Source organism: Culex quinquefasciatus, chromosome 1 (assembly GCF_015732765.1).
Source record: "Culex quinquefasciatus strain JHB chromosome 1, VPISU_Cqui_1.0_pri_paternal, whole genome shotgun sequence".
NCBI lineage: Eukaryota > Metazoa > Arthropoda > Insecta > Diptera > Culicidae > Culex > Culex quinquefasciatus.
In genome coordinates this window covers 107,478,597-107,502,748 of record NC_051861.1, presented here as the reverse complement: position 1 = coordinate 107,502,748, position 24,152 = coordinate 107,478,597, and the positions used below count along the sequence as shown (strand labels likewise).

Genomic DNA, 24,152 nt, shown 5'->3' with positions numbered 1-24,152 from the left:
GCGTTTCGTTACACCGTTCGACAGAAAAACTTTTTTTTTGTCAAACTGTGTTGTGTTGTTTTGCTGTTGGTTTGGCTTGCAGTTCAGAAACATTTTCCCCCCGCTCACCATACCCCGTTCGGCACTGTCCAACCACTGTTTCTACGCACGTGGTGTTATCACCGTTTGGGTTGGGTTGGGTTGTTCAAGGTTGTCGCGCGCGATGTAATGCGAAACCTCTCTAGCACAAACAAGTAGCACCTAGCACCTGCTGCACAAAATTGAGTGTTTTGGAATGAATGAATTAATGATTGCTGCACTCTTAGGTTGGGGGGCTTGGAATTTGCGGTATCTCACGATTAAGAACAATTAGTCATTTATTTTGTTCTGCAGCGCAGCGGGTGGATTGGCCTTTGAGGTCTGTGGCTAACCCTGGGGTTAAGAAAACTTAATGAATAATTTCTTATAAAGTTATGCAAGTCATCATTATCAATAGTCATTAATCAGGAACAAAAATAAACTGTTTTCAGCTTTCAATTTTTTTAATATTTTGAAAAAACATTGTAAAATATCAAAGAGTTTATGAAAAAATCGTATTTTTTTCGTCTTTTCTGATTTATAATACAAAATCTGTAAAAAGTGACACATGAGCAAACGTTTTGCAGATATTTATTTATTTTGTATTCTTTTTAATGGGGTAAAACGTTGTGACCAAAGAAGAAATCTGACATCACGAAAGGATTTTCGGATTAATTTGGTGTCCTCGGCTAAGATAAGTCTGGGCAACTCTCTACGAAATCGGCCGATTTCGACCATTTTTATTTTTTGTATTTTTTTGATTAGGCTCAAACTTTGTGGGGGCCTTCCCTATGACCAAATAAGCTATTTTGCGTCATTGGTTCACCCATACAAGTCTCCATACAATTTTGGCTGCTGTCCATACAAAAATGGTATGTAAATATTCAAACAGCTGTAACTTTTGAGTGAATTTTCTGATCAATTTGGTGTCTTGGGCAAAGTTGTAGGTATTGTTGAGGACTTTTAAGAAAAAAATAGGTACCGTAAACCGGGGTGACTTTGATAGGATTTCAATTTGTTTTTGGAATATTTTCCAACAGGTAATGTTTTTCTCAAGATTATTATTTTTAAAACATGTACTGGGGTAGGCCACACAAAGTCCATGCACTATTTTGGAAAAAAGTTTTTTTAATAGTGTTTAGAAAAATAGTTACGTTAAAAATTCTTGGTTTTAATTCCGGGGTGACTATCAAAGTCATAGTTTTTCTTGTTAAAATCATATTTAAGATGTTCAAACTTTATTTGTACGTTAAATGTACCATCACTAAAGTAGCTGATATAGTTTGTAAGAAAAAAATCAATGTATATGTTAAGTTAACTAAGTTTATAAGCTTTTTAGCAAAATACATATAAATTGTAGGTAAAATTGCTAAAAAGTCGGAATTTTGCCTAAAATTTGTTAAAACTAGTTTTGTTTATACAATTATCGATTTAAATTGCATTTTATACTGAATTCGAAGCACGAATCACAAGTTTTCAAATTTTACATGAAATTTGTTCAACTGAAATTGCCTATAAATTTGGAGATTTTTTTTAATTGTGTTTCAAAAACACATATTATTTATTATTTACAAATTTATTTAACCTTCTCCTATTGGAAAATTGTCCAAAGAATCCGAAAATGCATTCCGTTTTCAGATAAAAAATCATGTTCATTGAGAAAATCATGACACTTTTGAGAAGTTTAAAATAATGACTTCCATCAACATTTTCTTAACTATAGTTAACTAACTTTATAAACTTTTCAACAATTTATGAAAAGTTCTTCTTGAGGCACTTGAACACTTCTCTACCATGGTCAGTATGTTTCTGAACCATTCCTTACGTATTTTAATTGTACTCTTCATTTTGCGGAAAAATCGCAAACCTATCAAAGTCACCCCGTTTTACGGTACACGGAAAAAAAATTGCAGATTTTTTTATCAACATTTTTTTTACTAAAACTCAATTTCCCAAAATACGTATTTTTTGATTTTCGAGATTTTTTGATATGTTTTAGGGGACAAAAATCCGCAACTTTTGAGCCATAGAGAAACATGGTAAAAAAATCTACCGCCGAGTTATGAATTTTTGAAAAAATAGTTATTTTTGGAAAAAAATGAAGTTTCATGCAAAAACAAGTTTGACATTACTTTTTAATGCAAAATTGAATTTGCAATCGAAAAGTACTTAACAGATTTTATGATAAAGGGCTCCGTTTTCAAGATATAGCCACCGAAAGTTTGATTACAGCGAAATATTTGCAGTTTTTCAATTTTTAAAAATAGTGACCATGAGTGACCATCTCTAAACAATTTTTTTTGAAAAGTTCAGAAAATTTGCTATAAAATTGTCTAAGAGACATTGAAGATTGGACCTCGGGTTGCTGAGAAAGAGCCGCTTTAAGAAAAAGAAACACGAAAATTGAAGTTTTCTAAAACCAAAACAACCCACCTTTTTATAATGACGATATCTCAGCAATTAATGGTCCAATTTTTAATGTTAATATATGAAACATTCGTGAAATTTTCCGATCTTTTCGAAAAAAATATTTTTAAGATTTTTAAATCAAAACTAACATTTTAAAAGGGCCAAATATTGAATATTACGCCCATTTAAAATGCTAGTCTTGATTTAAAAATTTTCAAAATATTTTTTTCGAAAAGATCGGAAAATTTCACGAATGTTTCATGTATTAACATTGAAAATCGGACCATTAATTGCTGAGATATCGTCATTAGAAAATGGTGGGCTGATTGGGTGAGACTTAGAAAACTTCAATTTTCGTGTTTCTTTTTCTTTAAGCCGCTGTATCTCAGCAACCAGAGGTCCAATCTTCAATGTCTCTCAGACAATTTTATAGCAAATTTTCTGAACTTTTAAAAAAAAAAAAATATTTTTAGAAATGGTCACTCATGGTCACTATTTTTAAAAATTGAAAAACTGCAAATATTTCGCTAAAATCAAACTTTCGGTGGCTATATCTTGAAAACAGAGCCCTTTATCAAAAAATCTGTAAAGTACTTTTCGATTGCAAATTCAATTTTGCATTAAAAAGTGGTGTCAAACTTGTTTTTGCATAAAACTTCGTTTTTTTCCAAAAATAACTATTTTTTCAAAAATTCATAACTCGGCGGCAGATTTTTTGACCATGTTTCTCTATGACTCAAAAGTTGCGGATTTTTGTCCCCTAAAACATATCAAAAAATCTCGAAAATCAAAAAATACGTATTTTGGGAAATTTTGTTTTAGTAAAAAAAAGTTGATAAAAAAATCTGCAAATTTTTTTTTCCGTGTACCTATTTTTTTCTCAAAAGTCCTCAACAATACCTACAACTTTGCCGAAGACACCAAATTGATCAGAAAATTCACTCAAAAGTTACAGCTGTTTGAATATTTACATACCATTTTTGTATGGACAGCTGCCAAAATTGTATGGATACTTGTATGGGTGAACCAATGACGCAAAATAGCTTATTTGGTCATAGGGAAGGCCCCCACAAAGTTTGAGCCTAATCAAAAAAATACAAATAAAATCCATTTCCGGTTTTGGTAAAGAATTGCTCAGTCTGAGAAAATTTCAGAATAAAACAGTTATAGTCTAAAAAAAAAAATTCAGTTTTTTTTCTCAACCTCACAAAAAAAAAAAAGTTGTGCGAAATTACAATTTTTGAAAAATATTTTTTTATAAGGAGAAAAATGTAATCAACGCCTTGATCAACACCTCCGTTGACGTTGACGATTAAATCAACGATGGCTGCGATTACGATAACGTTTAAACCAACGATCAACGACAGCGATGATATTATCTTTTGCACTGAGATCTTTTCAAACACGCACGAAGCAAAATGATCATCGTTCGGTCAAAACGTTCATCGTTTGTGCAAAACGAGAGAGAATTGAGAGAAAAATGTCCATTTCCGGTCTCTTTTCGCTCAATTCTCTCCCATTTATCGTCGAATTCCTTCATTTTCTTGACATTCGCGTCCTATTTCCTACTTCCTGATTCCTGTTTGTGACTTTTTACATGCATTGGAGTTCATCGCTCATGAAAGTGAGTTCATTGTATGTGCTCGTTTGAAAACTTACCAATGAAATCGAGAATACAAACGCCGTTGAATTCAACGATTAACAGCATTGTTTTCTATACATTACCAAAATAGAGTGAAAAAAATTAAGAGAGAGAGAAGTGTAATTTTGCGAACTTTCCATATCAACTCTTACATTCGATATGGTAATAAAAAAAAATACGGCTTACGGAACCCTCATTAATCGTAAAAAATCCGTTATACGAACATCAAAATTTCACCAATATTAAAAATATTTTTAACTAAGTCCAAAGAGCTGAAAATGATTCTCAATTTCATTTTTGGGTAAACATAAACTTTGAAAAACAAAAAAATCATCTGAAATTTCTCATTTGAGTGCCAAGTTATGCTGATTATAGTTTTTTTTTATATCGTTTATCAAAACACCAAATGGGTTTCGACGTGGTAGATTCTTTTGAAAATAAGCAAAGTTTGATTAATCGTAGTCAAACTGCCTTGAAAAAAAAAACTTTGAAAAATATTTGCAACGTCCTTAACCATAATTATAAAAAAAACATTGCTAAATAAAACTATTTCAATACTCTCAAAGGGTCATGTTTTTCTAAATGAAAATGAATTCAAATCGGAAAACAAACTGAATTATCGGGTTCTGTGGACAATTTTACACAAAAACAGGTAAAATAAATTATTAAATTACTAGCTTTAAGTGTTATTTAAAAAGAGTTCATTTTTTTAAGATTTAGAGACATTTTCAGTAGAACAAGTTTCTTAGTATACTTGAAAAATTTATGAATCTTGCTATAATAGAGCAATTCCGTGTCAAATAGGGAATCGGTTGTACCCGACCCTCTCCGATTTCAATGAAACTTTGTAGACATGTTATCCTAGGCATATATAAGCCATTTTTGTGTATATGGAGCCAGTTACACTCGACAATGACATTTGAGAAGGGCGTAAGTGTTTTAAATATTTTTGTATTTCGTAATTTAAAAATTGCTGTATCTCGAAGCCGTGGCATCGTATCAAAAAGTGGTCAAAGACAAACTTGTAGGAAATTTGAAGGGCTTTCCGAAAAAAATACACTGAAAGAAAAATACACTCCACTTTTATGAGATTTTTTGATTTTTATGTTTAAAAGTCAAATTTGAAGGTGAGCCCACGATTTTTTTTTCGCTCAAAATTTTTGTTAAAATAGCCTAAGATGTTAGAAAAAAACTCATGAAAAATCTGGATGGAGCAACTAACCTAAAAAATACAAAAATCATTTACTGAAACTGTTTTTTTTGAAAAGTGCTCTAAACGTCAAAATTTTCAAAAACCGAGCACGAGAGTCGATTTTTCAGACAATTTTACATAAAAGTCTCCATATTGACCATTGTCCTTAGTACAATCCTTGTGAAGTTACAGCGGTTTTAAAAATAAAAATGTTGAAAAAATAGGTTTTTTGAAGGTTTTTGGCAATTTCTATATGACAAACTTGATTTTTCAGTCTCGAAAATATTTTTACTGGAAAGCTCGTCCAATTTCCCATAAGTTTGTCTTAGACCACATTTCAATTGGATGCATTGCACAGTGTTCGGAATGGCAAAATTAAGTGGAATAAATTGATAACTCCTTTATTCGACGTCCTAGCCAAGTCCTAGTCTTCGGAAGAGTTGTTGTACTTGATAAGGACTATCTTTTAAAGTTATTGACATACAGGGTGACGACCTTCCAGGGTGTCAACCAAAAACTAACTTTCTTGGATGACGTTGTAGGGCTTTGGTGTCTTCGGCAAAGTTGTAGAGGAGAAAATTTCATGAAAGTTTGTCGAAGGCACCAAATTTGTAGCTCTTAATCTACTCGAGATATACGCCATTTTTGCAAAAATGGTCCAAAAAAGCACTTTTTTGATGATAACTCAAAATGTTAGCATTTTAGCGGCCTACTATGTTCTGAAGAGTTGTTTATGACATAAAATTACACATCTTTGCCGAAGACAGCAAAATGTTTTGAGCCTTTATTGAAGAGTTATAACCATTTTTATGTGATTTTGAGCCTATTTTCAAGTTGCTATGTTTTCAAAATGGCGCATTTTGGCGCAAAACCGAACGATGCACCTGAAATTACACACTTTCAACTACATTCCCTGAAAATATCTCCGTGTCTATCCGTGTCTATTTTTAGATATCTCGATTTAAATTTGACGTCATCCAAGAAAGTTAGTTTTTGGTTGACACCCTGGAAGGTCGTCACCCTGTATGTCAATAACTTTAAAAGATAGCCCTTATCAAGTACAGCAACTCTTCCCAAGACACAATTTGGCTAGGACGTCAAATAAAGGAGTTATCAATTTATTCCACTTAATTTTGCCATTCCGAACACTGTGCATTGGTTTACAGATATAAGCTAATTACATGGCTCATAACCTATTTTTTAAACATTTTAATTTTTAAAACCGCTGTAACTTCACAAGGATTGGACTTAGGACAATGGTCAATATGGAGACCTTTATGTAAAATTGTCTGAAAAATCGACTCTCGTGCTCGGTTTTTGAAAATTTTGACGTTTAGAGCACTTTTCAAAAAAACAGTTTCAGTAAATGATTTTTGTATTTTTTTAGGTGAGTTGCTCCATCCAGCATTTTTCATGAGTTTTTTTTGTAACATCTTAGGCTATTTTCACAAAAAATTTGAGCGAAACAAAATCGTGGGCTCACCTTCAAATTTAACTTTTAAACTTAAAAATCTAAAAATCTCATAAAAGTGGAGTGTTTTTTTCTTTCAGTGTATTTTTTTCGGAAAGCCCGTCAAATTTCCTACAAGTTTGTCTTTGACCACTTTTTGATACGATGCAACGGCTTCGAGATACAGCAATATTTAAATTACGAAATACAAAAATACTGAAAACACGTACGCCCTTCTCAAATGTCATTATCGAGTGTAACTGGCTCCATATACACAAAAATGGCTTATATATGCCTAGGATAACATGTCTACAACGTTTCATTGAAATCGGAGAGGGTCGAGAAAAAAGCACCTAAAAAATTCCTGTTTTGGGCTGGAATTGCTCAATATTGATTTGGATTTTGAATTTTTATTGTCATGGAAAATTAATATCTAAAAATATTTTTTTAATCAAACATGGAACTTTTTATTCATTGAAACTCAAATTTAAACACATTTTATTAAAAGTATAAAAATTAGTTCAACAAACATTTAATTGTATTTTTTTTTTGTAAACGGAACATTAAAAATAATCTTACTGTGGGCAACTTTGACGTTATAAATTCAATTTCAAACTTGTAGACGGAAATCGATGAGAAACACACTGACTACCAAAGTCACCTCGTTTTAAAAAATCGTACATGGACAATGTGTGGCCTACCCCAGTAGATGTTTTAAAAGTACCGTAAACTGAGGTGACTTTAAAAGCCCGAGGTGATTTTTAAGGGATAGCTTATTATCGAACATATATGCAAAAATATATTGGTTATATTGGATGTATCAAAATTAGTGGCCAAATCAAATTTCTATCAATGTCACCCCGGGCTATCAAAGTCACCCCAGTTTACGGTATAAATCTTGAGACAAGTCTTGCGGATTGATCAATATTTGAAAAATAAATTGAAATCACTGTCACTGTCAACCCGGTTTACGGTTATTTGCTTGAATTTATTTTACAGTAATTTGATTAAATTCACTGCAAAAAAGTAGTGATCCAGGCCTGAATATAATATAAATTTTGCATTATTCTATGAAATATCATGTAATATTACACCCTGAAAAATGTAGGCCATCGGTATGGGAAACCTACTTGACCGAGATATCAAGCTCATATAGAGGGGAAATATACCGAGCTACCGTGGCCGTGAGGGTACGGGTTTCGCCTTGTAAACGGAAGGTGATGGGTTCGATTCCTGTCTGGCTCGGCAAAGTCAGATCCCTTCAAAGAGTTATTCTACTCACTGGGAATACTGACCGGTAGGGGATGGGTTTCGACTAGCGGCGTGCTGGATTTCCAATCCAGAGGTCGTGAGTTCGATTCTCGTACCGGGATGATGAAGTTTTTTTTTTTTTTTTACCCTTTCTAATCAAACACCTATCTTTGTCATATGGAGAGTTTGATGCTCGATTAAAGCTCCAAAAATACTATTTAGGCTGTAAACTTACCAGCAACAGCACCGCCTCAAGTAAGCACGCAAATGTATGCCACTTACTGGCCAAAAAGATCAAATTTAATGCACTTTTGATAATAATTTCTATTTTGCGAGACCATTTCTCATCATTTTGGTGGCACACACATCCACACGCAAGATCAGAGGTTAACGGCTTAACGAAAGTCGCCATCAATATCTTTTCACTTGCGCTAACGATTTCAAAGCGCTTAAGATATAAAATTTCTTCCAACTACCGGCTACATGTTCTTTTGACCGTTACTTAGTCACTCACTTGAAAAATAATCCCAAAACATGTAAATAATTAGCAAGCGCCATAAAAAAAACAAACGCGCTAAGTCTTTTGCCGTTTCAATTTTGACCATCCCGAAGAACCAATCGAAGGCTGAAGAAACCGAGCGAGAAGCGCTTGTGGTGTTGCCAGGAAACTTTCTCTATAAATGCTACTTTTCGTGAGTGTTCGCTCAAAATTTCATCAATTTTGGCAGCACGAAGTAGACCCAAAAGAGCGCTGGAAGAAAAAAAGCACTAAGCTGAAAATACAAAAATGGGCGTGGCCCAATGCACATGACTGATTAGAATGCGTTTTTGAAATATTTTTTTAAAATGCTTGTAAAAGGAATAGCATAACTTTTAATAAAAGTGAAAATAAACAGAAATGTTCACAAAATGTTGCTCTACTCGTTGGTGTACTTGGTTTTACTGAATTTCAATGATCACTCCAGATTATCCAGCATCATTCATACAAGACCGCTTATTAGGCTTAAAATGGGTTTATTTCCCCTATGCGTTTATCCTTTCCATTCTTCGTCGGTCTATTGGCCGAGCGGGCTAATGCACCATTCCTTACTGTTGGTGCTGGGTTTGAATCCCGTCGGCTGTATTTTTTTTTTGTGTTTACAAAAAATGTATATATTAAGTATCTTTTTACACAAAGGTTATGTTTTTGCTGTGTTGTTAAAAATTTAATTTAGGTGGTCATGAAAAAATCAAAAAAGCCAAAATTCAATTTAACTTCCAGTGGCAATTATCATGTTTACTCTGGAGACTTATCTACACGGAACAAAATCTGGTCGTTGGATCCGAAAAATATTTGCGACGAATTCGAAAACATTGGAAGTTTCCGAAATCATCGGGAATGTTTGCGATATTGGAAAAAATGTTTTCGATATTGAAGCAAAAAGTTTGCAAAATCGCAAACACCATGTTTGCGGCGCATTTTTTTGCCCAGTCCGCCGCAGCCAATGCGTTACACTGTCAGGATCAGCTGTTCGCATCTTTCGCAAGTAGTAAACTAACAGCAAACATAACCTATTTTTATTTTGTTTATTTCGTTGAGTGTCAACTTGAGTGTCGCAGCAGGTCCAGTTGCTGCTGCTTTTCCCGGATAAAAAAACCACGATTCTGCGTCGGAAACAGTTCCGAAACGGACAAATCTTCAAGGATTTGGTTCTCGCGGTGGTGCCGGTGCGAGGTGCGAGCCGCGGAAGACGCGAACGGGGCCGTGGTCGCGGCAAGGAAGACTCCAAGGAATGGGTTCCAGTGACCAAGCTTGGTCGTCTGGTGCGCGATGGCAAGATCCGCACCCTGGAGGAGATCTACCTGTACTCGCTCCCGATCCTGAGCCGCTCAAATGCCCGTCCAAAAGCAGACTCGTGCCGGTCAGCGTACCCGTTTCAAGGCGCTCGTCGCCATCGGTGACTCCAACGGCCTCATCTGTCTCGGCGTCAAGTGCAGCAAGGAAGTGGCCACCGCCATCCACGGTGCCATTATCCTGGCCAAGCTGTCGGTCATACCGGTTCGCCGTGGTTACTAGGGTAACAAGATCGGCAAGCCCCACACCGTGCTCTGCAAGGTCTTTGGCAAGTGCGGTACCGTCCTGGTGCACCTCAATCCGGTTCGCATTGTGTCGGCCCCGGTCCCGAAGAAGCTGCTCCAGATGGCCGGTATCGAGGATTGCGTTGGAGTCGCGAAACTAGAAATCCGGGTCACCAGCTACACCAATCTCTTCGGCGGTTCTTCCGCCATTGTACGCTGACAGTGATTCAAGACTGAATAGTTCAGTCCGGATAAAACTAATCAGACTAAGGTTAGTGTCCAATTTTGGCAAAGCTTTCAAACAAATTTCAAAAGCTTCTTTCTAATTCCAGCCGGCGGAATTTGCCACCCCATCTTTATATTTCCGACGATAATTGACACGGATGTCCGGTATCTATGTGCCTCGCTAAGTGATTAGAGTTTGGCCGGAACATCGTTGGTGTAGGTCCACAGCCATACGACTTCAACAACTACAACGCTACAGCACCGACGACAACCTATACTAGAGGCTCGCCAGAAAAAAGCCAAGTTTAAAAACACCAATGAAACCAGAAAGAAAACAACAACACAAACATACGAAAAAAATTATACAACATAAATACAAAAGAAAAAAGGAAATTAAAAAATCACACAAATACAAAAATACAAAAATACAAAAGTACAAAAGTACAAAAATTTAAAAATACAAAAATACAAAAAAAAATACAAAAATACAAAAATACAAAAATACAAAAATACAAAAATACAAAAATACAAAAATACAAAAATACAAAAATACAAAAATACAAAAATACAAAAATACAAAAATACAAAAATACAAAATACAAAAATACAAAAATACAAAAATACAAAACACAAAAATACAAAAATACAAAAATACAAAAATACAAAAATACAAAAATACAAAAATACAAAATACAAAAATACAAAATACAAAAATACAAAAATACAAAAATACAAAAATACAAAAATAAAAAGTACAAAAATACAACAAAATACAAAAATACAAAATACAAAAATACAAAAATACAAAAATACAAAAATACAAAAATACAAAAATACAAAATACAAAAATACAAAAATACAAAAATACAAAATACAAAAATACAAAAATACAAAAATACAAAATACAAAATACAAAAATACAAAAATACAAAAATACAAAAATACAAAAATACAAAAATACAAAAATACAAAAATACAAAAATACAAAAATACAAAAATACAAAAATACAAAAATACAAAAATACAAAAATACAAAAATACAAAAATACAAAAATACAAAAATACAAAAATACAAAAATACAAAAATACAAAATACAAAAATACAAAAATACAAAAATACAAAAATACAAAAATACAAAAATACAAAATACAAAAATACAAAAATACAAAAATACAAAAATACAAAAATACAAAAATACAAAAATACAAAAATACAAAAATACAAAAATACAAAAATACAAAAATACAAAAATACAAAAATACAAAAATACAAAAATACAAAAATACAAAAATACAAAAATACAAAAATACAAAAATACAAAAATACAAAAATACAAAAATACAAAAATACAAAAATACAAAAATACAAAAGTACAAAAATACAAAAATACAAAAATACAAAAATACAAAAATACAAAAATACAAAAATACAAAAATACAAAAATACAAAAATACAAAAATACAAAAATACAAAATACAAAAATACAAAAATACAAAATACAAAATACAAAAATACAAAAATACAAAAATACAAAATACAAAATACAAAAATACAAAAATACAAAAATACAAAAATACAAAAATACAAAAATACAAAAATACAAAAATACAAAATACAAAAATACAAAAATACAAAAATACAAAAATACAAAAATACAAAAATACAAAAATACAAAATACAAAAATACAAAAATACAAAAATACAAAAATACAAAAATACAAAAATACAAAAATACAAAAATACAAAAATACAAAAATACAAAAATACAAAAATACAAAAATACAAAAATACAAAAATACAAAAATACAAAAATACAAAAATACAAAAATACAAAAATACAAAAATACAAAATACAAAATACAACAATACAAAAAAAAATTTTAGATACAAAAAAAAATTTTAGAATTTTAGAGAATTTTAGAGAATTTTAGAGAATTTTAGGGAATTTTAGGAAATTTTAGGGAATTTTAGAGAATTTTAGAGAATTTTAGAAAATTTTAGAGAAATTTAGAGAATTTTTGATAGCTTTAGAGAATTTTAAAGTTTTTTGGAGAATTTTAGATAATTTAGAGATTTTTATAGTATTTTACAGAATTTTAGAGAATTTTAGTGAATTTTAGAGAATTTTATAGAATTTTAGAGAATTTTCGGGAATTTTAGAGAATTTTAAAAAAATTAAGAGAATTTTAGAGAATTTTAGAGAATTTTTAAGAATTTTGAAGAATTTTACTGAATTTCAGAAGTTTTTAGAGAATTTTTGAAATGTTTAGAAATTTTTTAAAGATTTTTAGGTAAATTTAGAGATTTTTGGTTTTTTTTTTAGAATTTCAAAGAGTTTTGGAATATTTAACAGAATTTTGGAAAAACTTCTCAAATTTTAGAGAATTGTAGAGAATTAAAAAAAAAATGGGGAATTTTAATTTTTTTTGAATTTTGGACAATTATTTTATTTGAGTCGAGAGACAATAATATTGCAATTTATTTTTGTGTTATATTTCACAGGCTCGCGACTGCAGCGTGAGTTTGGCAAACGCCTTCACAGATCCGACTTCTGGTGAAGATTCTGAGGACTTGTTCAATCGGAGGACACTCTGCTCAAGCCGATCCTTGAGGTGTAGGAAGGAATTGGAATCGTGATCGTGCCTTTGGCGCCTTTGTTGCCCTCGTGTGGCGCCACATGCTCCAGAGTCACTCGGGCTCCGCCATAAACCTACGCGAATCCACTCAAGGGACGTGCCAGATCAACCACCCGTGCACGCTGCACCTGTCTCAGCACCTCCATCCGGATCGGCTAGCCGCCGACGTCACCGAGCACGAGAAGGACCTGAAGAATCGTCACCGAAGCATCGCCGTCGCGGTGACGGTTCCGGTCACAAAGACTTTAGCAAGTGCATGGTGTGTTTTTTACCAAGCAAAAGCAAAACACAACTGATATAATCAAAATTTCGTAGTAAGCAACTCACGTAATTTCTCTGATTCGGTTTTGTACTATGAATAAATAAATTCAAAAATAAACCTCTTCTTCTTCTTCTTATTTCCACCAAAAAAATCGGGAATCAACGGTCAATTCAAAAAAGTAAATATTGTGGTGGCTGCGTGCTGCGTGCTTTTGGCGGGGTAGGCGTTACTGCGTTACGTTTGCGATATCGAAAATCATCGTTTGCGATATTGGAAGCAATGCTTCCTGCTGACGGGTGCAAACCAAGATTTGCGATTTTTAGAGTAAATCGGAAGCAAAGTTTGCGATTCCGCAAACCGGATTTTGTTCCGTGTACTCTTAACGCCTAATCCGTTTACTAACATATCTCCGCCTCAAAGACAACAACTTGCCGCCTCTCTGTTTACACTATCAACAAACCGTCCCTCGTCTCAGCCGCGATACCACTAAACCGGTCGCGTGGGTGGCAGTGGCTAGAGAAAGAGAGATACAAGTCGCGCGCGCACAAATCTGCAAACACAATTTATTTTCAAATCTCGGTCGTCGGCCACTTTTTGCCGGTCCAGATCGTCGTCGTGTATTTGTGTTTGGGGTTGTTTCAGCTAGTCGACGCAGAGCAGCTGAGAATTGCGACCCGGCAGGAGTAGCTACTACTAGGGTGGTTCTAAATTTGTCAAAATTTGTTCTCAAATTAATTTTCACTTCAATTAAAAATTATTAGGAACGAAATTGTTCTACAAACTTTGAAGGGCGAAAAACAGTTTGTTCTTGACATGGAACCACCCTAACGAACATCGGATAGATAATACTAAATCTGCTGCAAGCAATGCCACGGCTAACAAAACAGATCAAAGACCGTGACTCTCGCGCTGGTTTGTTGCCATATGTTTCTGCAATTAAACATATTAATTGTTGCTGGGCCAAATGGTGAAAGAAGTCGCGTCATTTGGGAACGTGCGAAAATTTGGGGAATGGTGCAAATTTATTTTCACTGCTCTTGATGAGTGTTTTCTCTGGAAATGATAAGGGAAGTAGAGATTGCTTTATTAGGTTATGTTTAACGGAATTGGTATGACTCAGTAATTACATTTTGCAAGTTCTGAAAAGTGTGCACAATTAAATAAATTTTCATTTACTGTTAATTATTAATTTAGAGAGACTCCCAAGGAGACGCCACCATAAAGTACCGGCTTGCTCAAGTTATCTGTGTATACTGTAACCGGTTTCCGATAATAAAGATAATTAAAGTAAATTGTCGCTCTATGACGTAAATGCCGTTCAGAGATTTATCCGTTGGAGATCGTAAAACTGGGATCATCTGGATCTCGCATTGTGCCATTGCCATACGAATGAATTTTTAACACATGCAACAGTATCAGGAACTATTCCAAGTCGACACCTGTTGCATCCAAAACATTTAAATTTCTTCCAACTGACATATTATCACACTTTTACCCAGGAATTCAACAACTTGTTTGGTCTACCTGCGTGCACCGAACAAAGTCATACAAACCACCTAACAAAAAAACTGCATCCTGTAACATTGAAAGGGCACGTTTTGCTAAAAAAAAACAAAAACATACATTTCTGCGTGAATCCTCCTGTTTTGGCTACATGGAACATCATCACACTGTGTTGCGAAAAAAAACAATGATTCACAATCGGCAAACATTGCACATTCCACATTCTTCTGGTGGCGGCGTGACGGAAATAAATTTTGAGAGCTTTCCACTCATCTGATGGGTCGGAAGACGAAGTCGAGTCTTGAGTTGTGTTTAATTTGTAGTTGCTTAAGATTGGACAGGTTCATCGTTAAGATGATGTAATGCACCTGAGGATGTTTGTTTTTTTTAATTTCTTTTTTTTTTTCATACAAATCTCATTTTTTTTGCAAATAGTATCTGAATCGGCCCACAAGGACTTGAAGTTACCGAAATGTCAAGTCGCAGAGGGGAAATAAATTCCTGATTGATTTGGTGTCTTCGGTAAAGTTGTGAGCTCTGATTAGGACAGTGCGAAAAAAAATATACTGAAAAAATCACAAGATCTGCATAAAAATAATAAAATGTTTTTAAAATCCGCTAAAAACTAGCGATTTTTTAAATTGATAAACTCTTTTTTAAAATTTTTTTGGTCTTACGACTTAAACTCAAACATACTGGCAAAATATGTTTGAAAACATTTTTCGTTTTAGATCCAATAGATAGAGGATACACAGTAAAAAATTGTGTAAATTTGGCAGGTTGATTATTTCCTCTTTTATGATGTAATTTTAGCTCGATTTTGACTGAAAAAGTTACATTACACCATAAAAGAGGTAAAATTACATATTTTCAGTGTTAAAATTACACCAGATATTTTTTACTGTCTAAATGTGATGGTATGAACTAGGCCCTGATTTTTATAAATAAATGATAGTTACTCTATAATGAGATTTGACTTCCTACCCCGAATATTTGTCTTTTTTTATTTTATCATTAAAAAATACTACATAAAAAATCAAAAAATATTTGAAATATTTGTTTAAATTTTTATCTAGTGATTTTGAATGATAAATATTTTATATATTTTTTTTATAGGAAAAAGGGTAACTTTGAGCTTTGAGAAAACACTCATTTAGAAAATTTTCGAAAAACGGAAATGTTTTAAATTGCAAATCGGTTAAAAATTTGCTAATTTACTTATACCTTAATATTAGATGCTATTTTAATCATTTTTAAGGTTTAGTTTTTTGATCTTTTTGAACAATGAAACTCAGAATCAAATTCTGAACAAATGTCTGTGCGTGTGTAAGGATATGATTCCGTGCACCGAAAAATATGCACACGATTATCTCCGAACTGGCTGAACCGATTTGGACCGTTTTAGTCTCAATCGATCCGTCTTGGGGTCCCACAAGACCCTAGTTAATATTATGAAGTTTAGAAAAGTACTTCGAAAGTTATGCTAAAAAAACGATTTGGCTTAAGTTTGAAATATTTAAAAGGGTGGTTTTTGTAAGAAAGAAAACCCACCATGCTATATATTGTTAGAAAGGTATTTGAAAGACCTTTTCAACGCGTCCAAAAGATTGAAGATCTGACAACCCTATCAAAAGTTATGAGCAGTTAAGTGTTAATTATACACTTATTTGAGGCCGGATCTCGAATATTTTAATAAAAAAAATGTCCGGATCTATCATGCGACCCATCGTTGGATAGATAATCAAAAGACCTTTCCAACAAGCCCAAAAGATTGAAGATCTGACAACCCTATCAAAAGTTATAAGTACTTTAGTGTTTTAATTCACTTTTTTTGAGGCCGTATCTCAGATATTTTGATAAATTAATTGTTATTTATACACTTTTTTGAGGCTGTGTGGTGTATGAATGCGAGGAAGGCACCAACCACCTAAAGGTGGATTAAGTAACGTTTTTTCATAAAGGATCTTTTTTCCAAAAAACTAAAATTTTCGTAATTTGAAATATTGGTACCAAAAGATGTGATATTTTGTTAAGATGTTCCTTTCTTTCTAACGAGTTTGGATTGTGAAATTCTCATTATTTCAAAAACGAAGAAAAATACATTTATACACTTTGAAAAGATTTGAATTTGAAAATATTCACAAAATACGGTATCTTGTGAAAGTTTACTAATACAAAATTTAGCTTTGATTGATATCCATATTGCAAATTATGAAAATGTGCTAATTTTCAAATAAAAAACTCCAATATGTCCAATTGAGATTGTTGCAGGAAATTCAATTCCTTAATAACTCATCAGGATCAACTCGGATCTTCTTGTACTCTTCGACAAACTTCAACGCTCGACAGCGACTTCTAAACCATAATCGATTTTTGCCAAGTAAATCGAGCCAAGAGGAGTCACTAAGGGTTTTCCGACATTTTCAACGTTTTTTTGTCATCAGTAGGTCCATCCTCGTCCATCTCAAAAATATTTTCAGAATTTCAACGTGCAGAATTTCAACACCTCAAATTTATAATCCAGGTTTTTGGAAATGCTAGACTTGATTATGAAGTTCCGAAAAAAAATGTTTTGTTGGATTTGTTGGAAAATCAAAGACGAATGAGGATCGACACTATTTCCAAAAAAAAAAAATGACTAAAAAATTGTGTACATAAGCGAAATTTCACAAATGTATTTTTCAATTGGAAATTCAATTTTACATGTAAGAAAAACTGATTTTTTTGGTAAAATACGCGTACTATTTAAAAAAAAATTAACTGTAACCTTCACTGCCGTTCTACGCATAATTGTCCCATGTCAGTTTTGGGCGATTTTGACTTTATGACATTTATAAGTTTAGTTTGATGTGTACTTTAAGAAAAACACATAAAATCTGGTACTTTGTTCGGAAACTCATGAAAAGCAACACCAAGTCTGTTTGTCCCATCGTTAAACTTCTACGCATAATTGTCCCACCAAGTATTTTCTTACACGGAATCATTAGTTTTACTAAGTATTATGTCTTGTTTACCTGTTTTATAGCAAGAGAATCACAAATAAGTGTGATAAACTGCTAACTGGGGCGATTAGGGCCACATAGGGCGAATAGAACCCACGGGACAATTATGCGTAGAAACGCAGAAATCGGTCGAAAATTTTCAATCGCGTTTTTCTCAGTTGCACTTTTTTGAACATGGGACAATTATGCGTAGAACGGCAGTGAAGGCACAAAAAAAGGGTCAGACGGATTAAAAAATACAAAAAATCGAATGACCGAAATCTCAGAGAATTGCTCAATACAAATTTGATGTAACAAATGGGGTTTTTTTGAAAGTGTACCTATTTTTTTACTGTCATAAGTTAGGACTCCTAACCAATACCTTCAACTTTGCCGAACACAACAACTTTCAAACACGAAAAAGTGCAGTTTAGTTCGTTTGTCATAGTCTAAGACCTCATATAATGCGAAAAAAATGACTGGAATATTCTGTTAACCCTCTACTGCCCACATTTTATTTTTTCGAAGATTTTTATTTTTCCCGTGTTCAGAAGGTCATTTTGAGCAACTTTTGTTCTACGAAAAACTTTACTTCTCTTGTTTTATGTTTTTCATGTTTCATTTTTAATATTTTAATTTGCATTTATCTTGTTTAGTTCATGTTTGTTTTTGGTAGTATTTGGCCTACACAGAAAAAAAATATGTGAATTTACTCGACACGGAAAAAATGAATCACATGTAAACTCAGTTGATGTAAACTTGAGATTCGACGTAAACGGTTGAATCACACGTAAAATCATGTTTTTACGTATAATTTGTTGCAAATTTACATCAAATTTCATTTAAATATAAATGTTTAATGACGTGCAAAAGTGTTACATCATAAATGATGTAACATTCAGAAATATTTTTTTGTGTGTATTCTACCACCTCGTATCATTACATTTTGCCTATCTAATTTTTTTATGTTTTTACGGTCACTTTTTAATTTTTTTCTTGTTTTTCACATTTTCTGCTATAAAACCGAGGACCCCGTGGCGCGGTGGTTAGTGGCTTCGGCTGCCGATCCCTCATGTGTGCTAAGGGGCCCGGGTTCGATTCCCGCCATCTCCTCTGGGTGTTCTGTGTTTGTCCCGTTAGCTAGTAAATTCAGTCTGAAAAGACGGTGTGATGTCTATATAAAAAAAATTGCACCACTATCATTTAAATTGTAAAAAATGCGTAGATGCATAGTTTGGGACACTACAAAAATTACTGCATACTTCTTTTTACTTAAAATATAGGAAATTTTAGTTAAAACACAGCCAAAGTTAACCTCTAAAAAATACATTTTTAAAAACATTTTCAAAATCACATAAAACAAGTCAAACTTCCAACACTAAAATTTTCCTAAAATTTAGACATGCGTTGGGCGTCCCAGTGTTAAAGATCATCAATTGGTTGAAAAATGGATTTTTGGCGATTTTTTAAATTGAAGCCCGTCTAAAGGCGGGGTTGGGTTGTAGAGGGTTAAAGAATGATTTTTTCAGCACTCGTTGTATGTATCCATCTCGGCAGAGTCTAGTTTCATAAACTATTGTGTTTTGTTCTCCGACAACAAACAATTTTGATTTGTATTTGTATTTTATTTTTCAAAAATATACCGAAGATACAACGTTTTTTGATCTTTCTAATTCCGCCAAGTAGGGGAAATTCTCGTATCTTTGGCAGGTTAAGCACTCGCTCCTAACTCCATCCAATTTGCTGATTTTCACTATTTAAACAACTAATTTTGCAAAACTTTTGATAGAAACTTGCTTGCTCACTTCTTATTGAGCTATTTATCACTCGACTTCTGTTGAAATCGCTTTTAATGAGCTTTAATTGAATGTCAAAGTTCTGACCTGCCAACATTAGAGGCACGCTGGAATTAGATGCTGTTCCCCTAGTTATTGCTAAGCATATTCTGGAAGCCGCCTCCCCTTATCGCCTTCCAATTTCATTAAACGCCGTCGTCGGTGTTGATTTTAGCATTTAGTCTGGCCGCGCGCACCCACGAAGATTAAACGTATTAAAATTTGCCTTCCAGAAGGAAAGGAAAACAAAAGGGTAATTAAAGTAATAAAAGCGAGCAGCTCGTGCCATGGTGTTGCAGCTATTTGCGATAAACTTTAATAAGTTGGGATGAGGGAGGGTCGTTCAGCAGGTAGACATCGTTCCGCCTGTTAGCAAAAGCAATTGTCGTTTCGTTGCACTTTGTTAATGCCTAACACACTACAAAGCTGTTTGAGGAAGCACTCTGTGGCTTGAAACTCTTGGTTATGCGATAGCGATAATTGTTGTATATGGTAACGTTCTGATTGTTTTTTTGTTTCGGCGAGGAGGACATTCTTTGTTCGGAGATTCCAGGAAGCACGGTTGAAGAAGTGGCCAACAAATCGTCCGGCGGATCATTCCCAGCTGCTTCATCCAATCATGGTTGCTTCGTTCCTTCTTTTCGATTTGTGTTACCAATTACCAGCTCTCCCTGAACCGAGCCACCACCATTCAAATCCGTCATCAACATCCTCCAGATATCAAACAATTCCGACCTTTCGAATTTCCCCGAGTGTGTTTGTATTCCGTTGGCGCACGAGCGCCCAGTCCAGCCCCACGAATTACGAATACGATTGATTTAAATCCTAAGATTTCTTGTTTTTAATTTCAGGCACCTACGGCAGCGGCTCGGCCGACGGTGGCTGCAGTGCGGACGACTTTGAGTGCATCACGCACCACGACCAGCTCGGCATGGAGGCGATCCGGTCGCTGCATCGGCAGCTCGACGACGACGACAACGGGGACATTGACCTGTCCGAGTCGGATGATGTGAGTAGGACTTGTCCTTTGAAGCCATGACTTGATCTGATCTCCTCCCCCTTTCCCATTCCAGTTTCTGCGCGAGGAGCTCAAGTACGACTCGGGCTACGAGAAGCGCCACAAGGCGTTCCACTTCAACGACGACATGCACATCTCGGTGAAGGAACTGTGGGAGGCGTGGCTGCGCTCCGAGGTGCACAACTGGACCGTCGACCAGACGACCGAGTGGCTCGCCCAGAGCGTCCAGCTGCCCCAGTACGTGCACCTGTTCCGGCTGCATAAGGTCACCGGCAAGGTGCTGCCGCGGATGGCCGTCAACAACATGCACTACGTGAGCAACGTGCTCGGCATCAAGGATCCGATCCACAAGCAGAAGATTGCACTGAAGGCGATGGACGCGGTGCTGTTCGGGCCACCGAGGGGTGAGGTTCACACTTCAGAATCTGTAACATTCTCAACCTGAACCTCTTTTTCCAATAGAAACGGGCACCCGGTGGAAGGACCTGCTGCTGGTGACACTGCTGCTGACGGCGATCATCGGCAGTTGGTACGCCTACCAGCAGAACAAGAACGCCAAGATACACCTCAAGCGGATGGCGAAGGACGTGGAGGGACTGCTGAAGGCGGAGGTGGCGCTGCAGGACATGCAAAAGGTAGGAAAAGGAAAATTGCGATGGGGTTATAACTTCGTATTGATTTAAGAACGCTGTTGAATGCAGCATTCAATGAATCACCTTTGACCTTTAAAGATCCCTAAGATTCGATTTCAATCCCGAGATATTCAACAAAAACCCCTTGAAATTTTGTCACTCTTCATAAGGAAGTACAGCCGTACAGTCCAGACTCGATTATCCAAAGCCTTGACTATCCGAAGGTTTGTATGAGACTTCGGATAAACAAATCATGAACATTTATTTTCTTAACATTGAATTCGAATTCTTCGAATTGAATTCTTCTAAAATAGGTTCTTCGATCCTATTTTAGTCAAATTTGAATTGTTACTGTCAAAAATTCTAATTCTGGAGTTTTTTTTTTGTTGAAAATGTCCAATAAACAAAATTTTCATTTTCAACTTTTTTGATGTTTTTGAATAATTTTGACCCTAGGCGCAAAAGCAAAAATTAAAAATGTTGTTCATAAGACTTTAGAAATCATTTTAGAGTAAGTCATACTTAAGCTCGACAATAAAAAAAAGGACAGCGAAAAAAAAATCCTATTTCGATTATCAGAAGTGATTTTCATTGCGAGACCTTCGGATAATCGAGTCTGGACTGTGGCGATCTGATCTTGCCACACGCTGCAAGTGCGAGAACTGGCCAAAGAGAATTTAGGCAGAGGACGTTTTGTCACATGTAAATGCCCGACTTTTGAATACATTATTAATTATATTTTGGGACTCCTAAATCAACCAAATTTCGGGACCACGCTCCAGGTCAAACATTGAAACACGTTTTTGAAAACGGCAAAAGAGAATGGCAGATAAACGGAAAGGGAGAGAGCGATAAATGAAAGAGAGAGAGAGAGAGAGATAAATGAAAGAGAGAGAGAGAGAGATAAATGAAAGAGAGAGAGAGAGAGAGAGATAAATGAAAGAGAGAGAGAGAGATAAATGAAAGAGAGAGAGATAAATAAAAGAGAGAGACAGATAAATAAAAGAGAGAGAGATATAAATGAAAGAGAGAGAGATATAAATGAAAGAGAGAGAGAGATAAATAAAAGAGAGAGAGAGATAAATGAAAGAGAGAGAGTTAGAGATAAATGAAAGAAAGAGAGTTAGAGATAAATGAAAGAGAGAGAGAGATAAATGAAAGAGAGAGAGATAGAGATAAATGAAAGAGAGAGAGAGAAATATAAATGAAAGAGAGAGAGATACACGAAAGAGAGAGAGAGAGATAAATGAGAGAGAGAGAGAGAGAGAGAAAGAGTGAAATGAAAGAGAGAGAGAGAGAGAAATGAAAGAGAGAGAGAGAAATGTAAGAGTGAAAGAGAGAGAGAAATGAAAGAGAGAGAGAGAAATGAAAGAGAGAGAGAGAAATGTAAGAGTGAAAGAGAGAGAGAAATGAAAGAGAGAGAGAGAAATGAAAGAGAGAGAGAGAGAGATAAATGAGAGAGAAATAAATAAAAGAGAGAGAGAGTGATAGATAAATGAAAGAGAGAGAGGGAGAGATAAATAAAAGAGAGAGAGGGAGAGATAAATAAGAGAGAGAGAGAGAGAGAGAGAGAGAGAGAGAGAGAGAGAGAGAGAGAGAGAGAGAGAGAGAGAGAGAGAGAGAGAGAGAGAGAGAGAGAAATGGAAAAAGACAGATAAATGTAACAGAGAGAGTGTAGTAGTGGAATCGAAGTTCCGCTGAATAATCCCGATGATGATTTTTTAAGTTGAGCAATTCCATATCAAATAGGGAGTTGGTTGTACCCGACCCTCTCCGATTTCAATGAAACTTTGTAGACATGTTATCCTAGGCCTATAAAAGCCATTTTTGTGTATATGGAGCCAGTTACACTCGATAATGACATGTGAGAAGAGCGTAAGTGTTTTAAATATTTTTGTATTTCGTAATTTAAATTTTGCTGTATCTCGAAGCCGTGGCATCGTATCAAAAAGTGGTCAAAGACAAACTGGTAGGAAATTTGACGGGCTTTTCGAATAAAATACACTGAAAGAAAAAGCACTCCACTTTTATGAGATTTTTTTATTTTTAAGATTAAAAGTCAAGTTTGAAGGCGAGCCCACGATTTTTTTTCGATCAATTTTTTTGTGAAAATAGCCTAAGATGTTACAAAAAGACTCACGAAAAATGCAGGATGGAGCAACTTACCTAAAAAAATACAAAAATCATTTACTGAAACTGTTTTTTTTTTTTCAAAAGTGCTCTAAACATCAAAATTTTCAAAAACCGAACACAAGAGTCGATTCTGCAGACAATTTTATATAAAAGTCTCCATATTGACCATTGTCCTAAGTCCAATCCTTGTGAAGTTACAGCGGTTTTAAAAATAAAAATGTTGAAAAAATAGGGTTTTTGATGGTTTTTGGCAATTTCTATATGACAGACTTGATTTTTCAGTCTCGAAAATATTTTTACCGGAAAGCTCGTCCAATTTCCTATAAGTTTGTATCTTCACAAGCTTTTATAGGCCTAGGATAAAATGTCTACAAAGTTTCATTGAAATCGGAGAGGGTCGAGAAAAAAGTACCTAAAAAATTCTTGTTTTGGGCTGGAATTGCTCAGTTACCTTTTAACGATTTTTCATACGCGGGAGAGGAGAGCCATGTTCCCTTCCGATTGTTTCTCTTGATTAGATAATACCGTAAGGGATAAATTAAGAGAGATAGCTAATCTGATAGAGAAAGATATAATGAAAGAGAGTAAAAAAGAAAAAGGATAATAAAAGTGAGATAATCAGAAAGAGAAAATAAGAGAGAGAGAGATAACGAGAAAGAGATTAGGAGGGAAAGATAATTAAAGATAGAGAAATAACACTATCCTACAAAAACATACAAAAATTACAGCGCTAGCTCAACTCGAGAGGAAGCATAAACTTTGAGATCCTCAGAAACACGTACACTGTGGAAGCGTTATTTTATTACGTAACGAAAATAAAATGATTTTAGAACCCATGCCGTAACAAAATTTCCATACAAATGTTCA

General features: G+C 34.5%; 1 protein-coding gene and 1 pseudogene across 6 annotated transcripts in view; both read left to right on the top strand.

Annotated features, from left to right (window-relative positions):
- Positions 1-24,152, top strand: part of LOC6041286 (stromal interaction molecule homolog) — a 63,300-nt gene that overhangs the window by 13,415 nt on the left and 25,733 nt on the right. For all 6 annotated transcript variants that reach the window (XM_038262981.1, XM_038262833.1, XM_038262885.1 and 3 more), the window contains exons 3-5: positions 20,354-20,511; positions 20,576-20,924; positions 20,983-21,155. In XM_038262981.1, the coding sequence (XP_038118909.1) occupies positions 20,354-20,511; positions 20,576-20,924; positions 20,983-21,155 (680 nt within the window). The remainder of the gene's footprint in view (positions 1-20,353; positions 20,512-20,575; positions 20,925-20,982; positions 21,156-24,152) is intronic.
- LOC119769710 lies at positions 9,763-10,644 on the top strand (annotated as a pseudogene).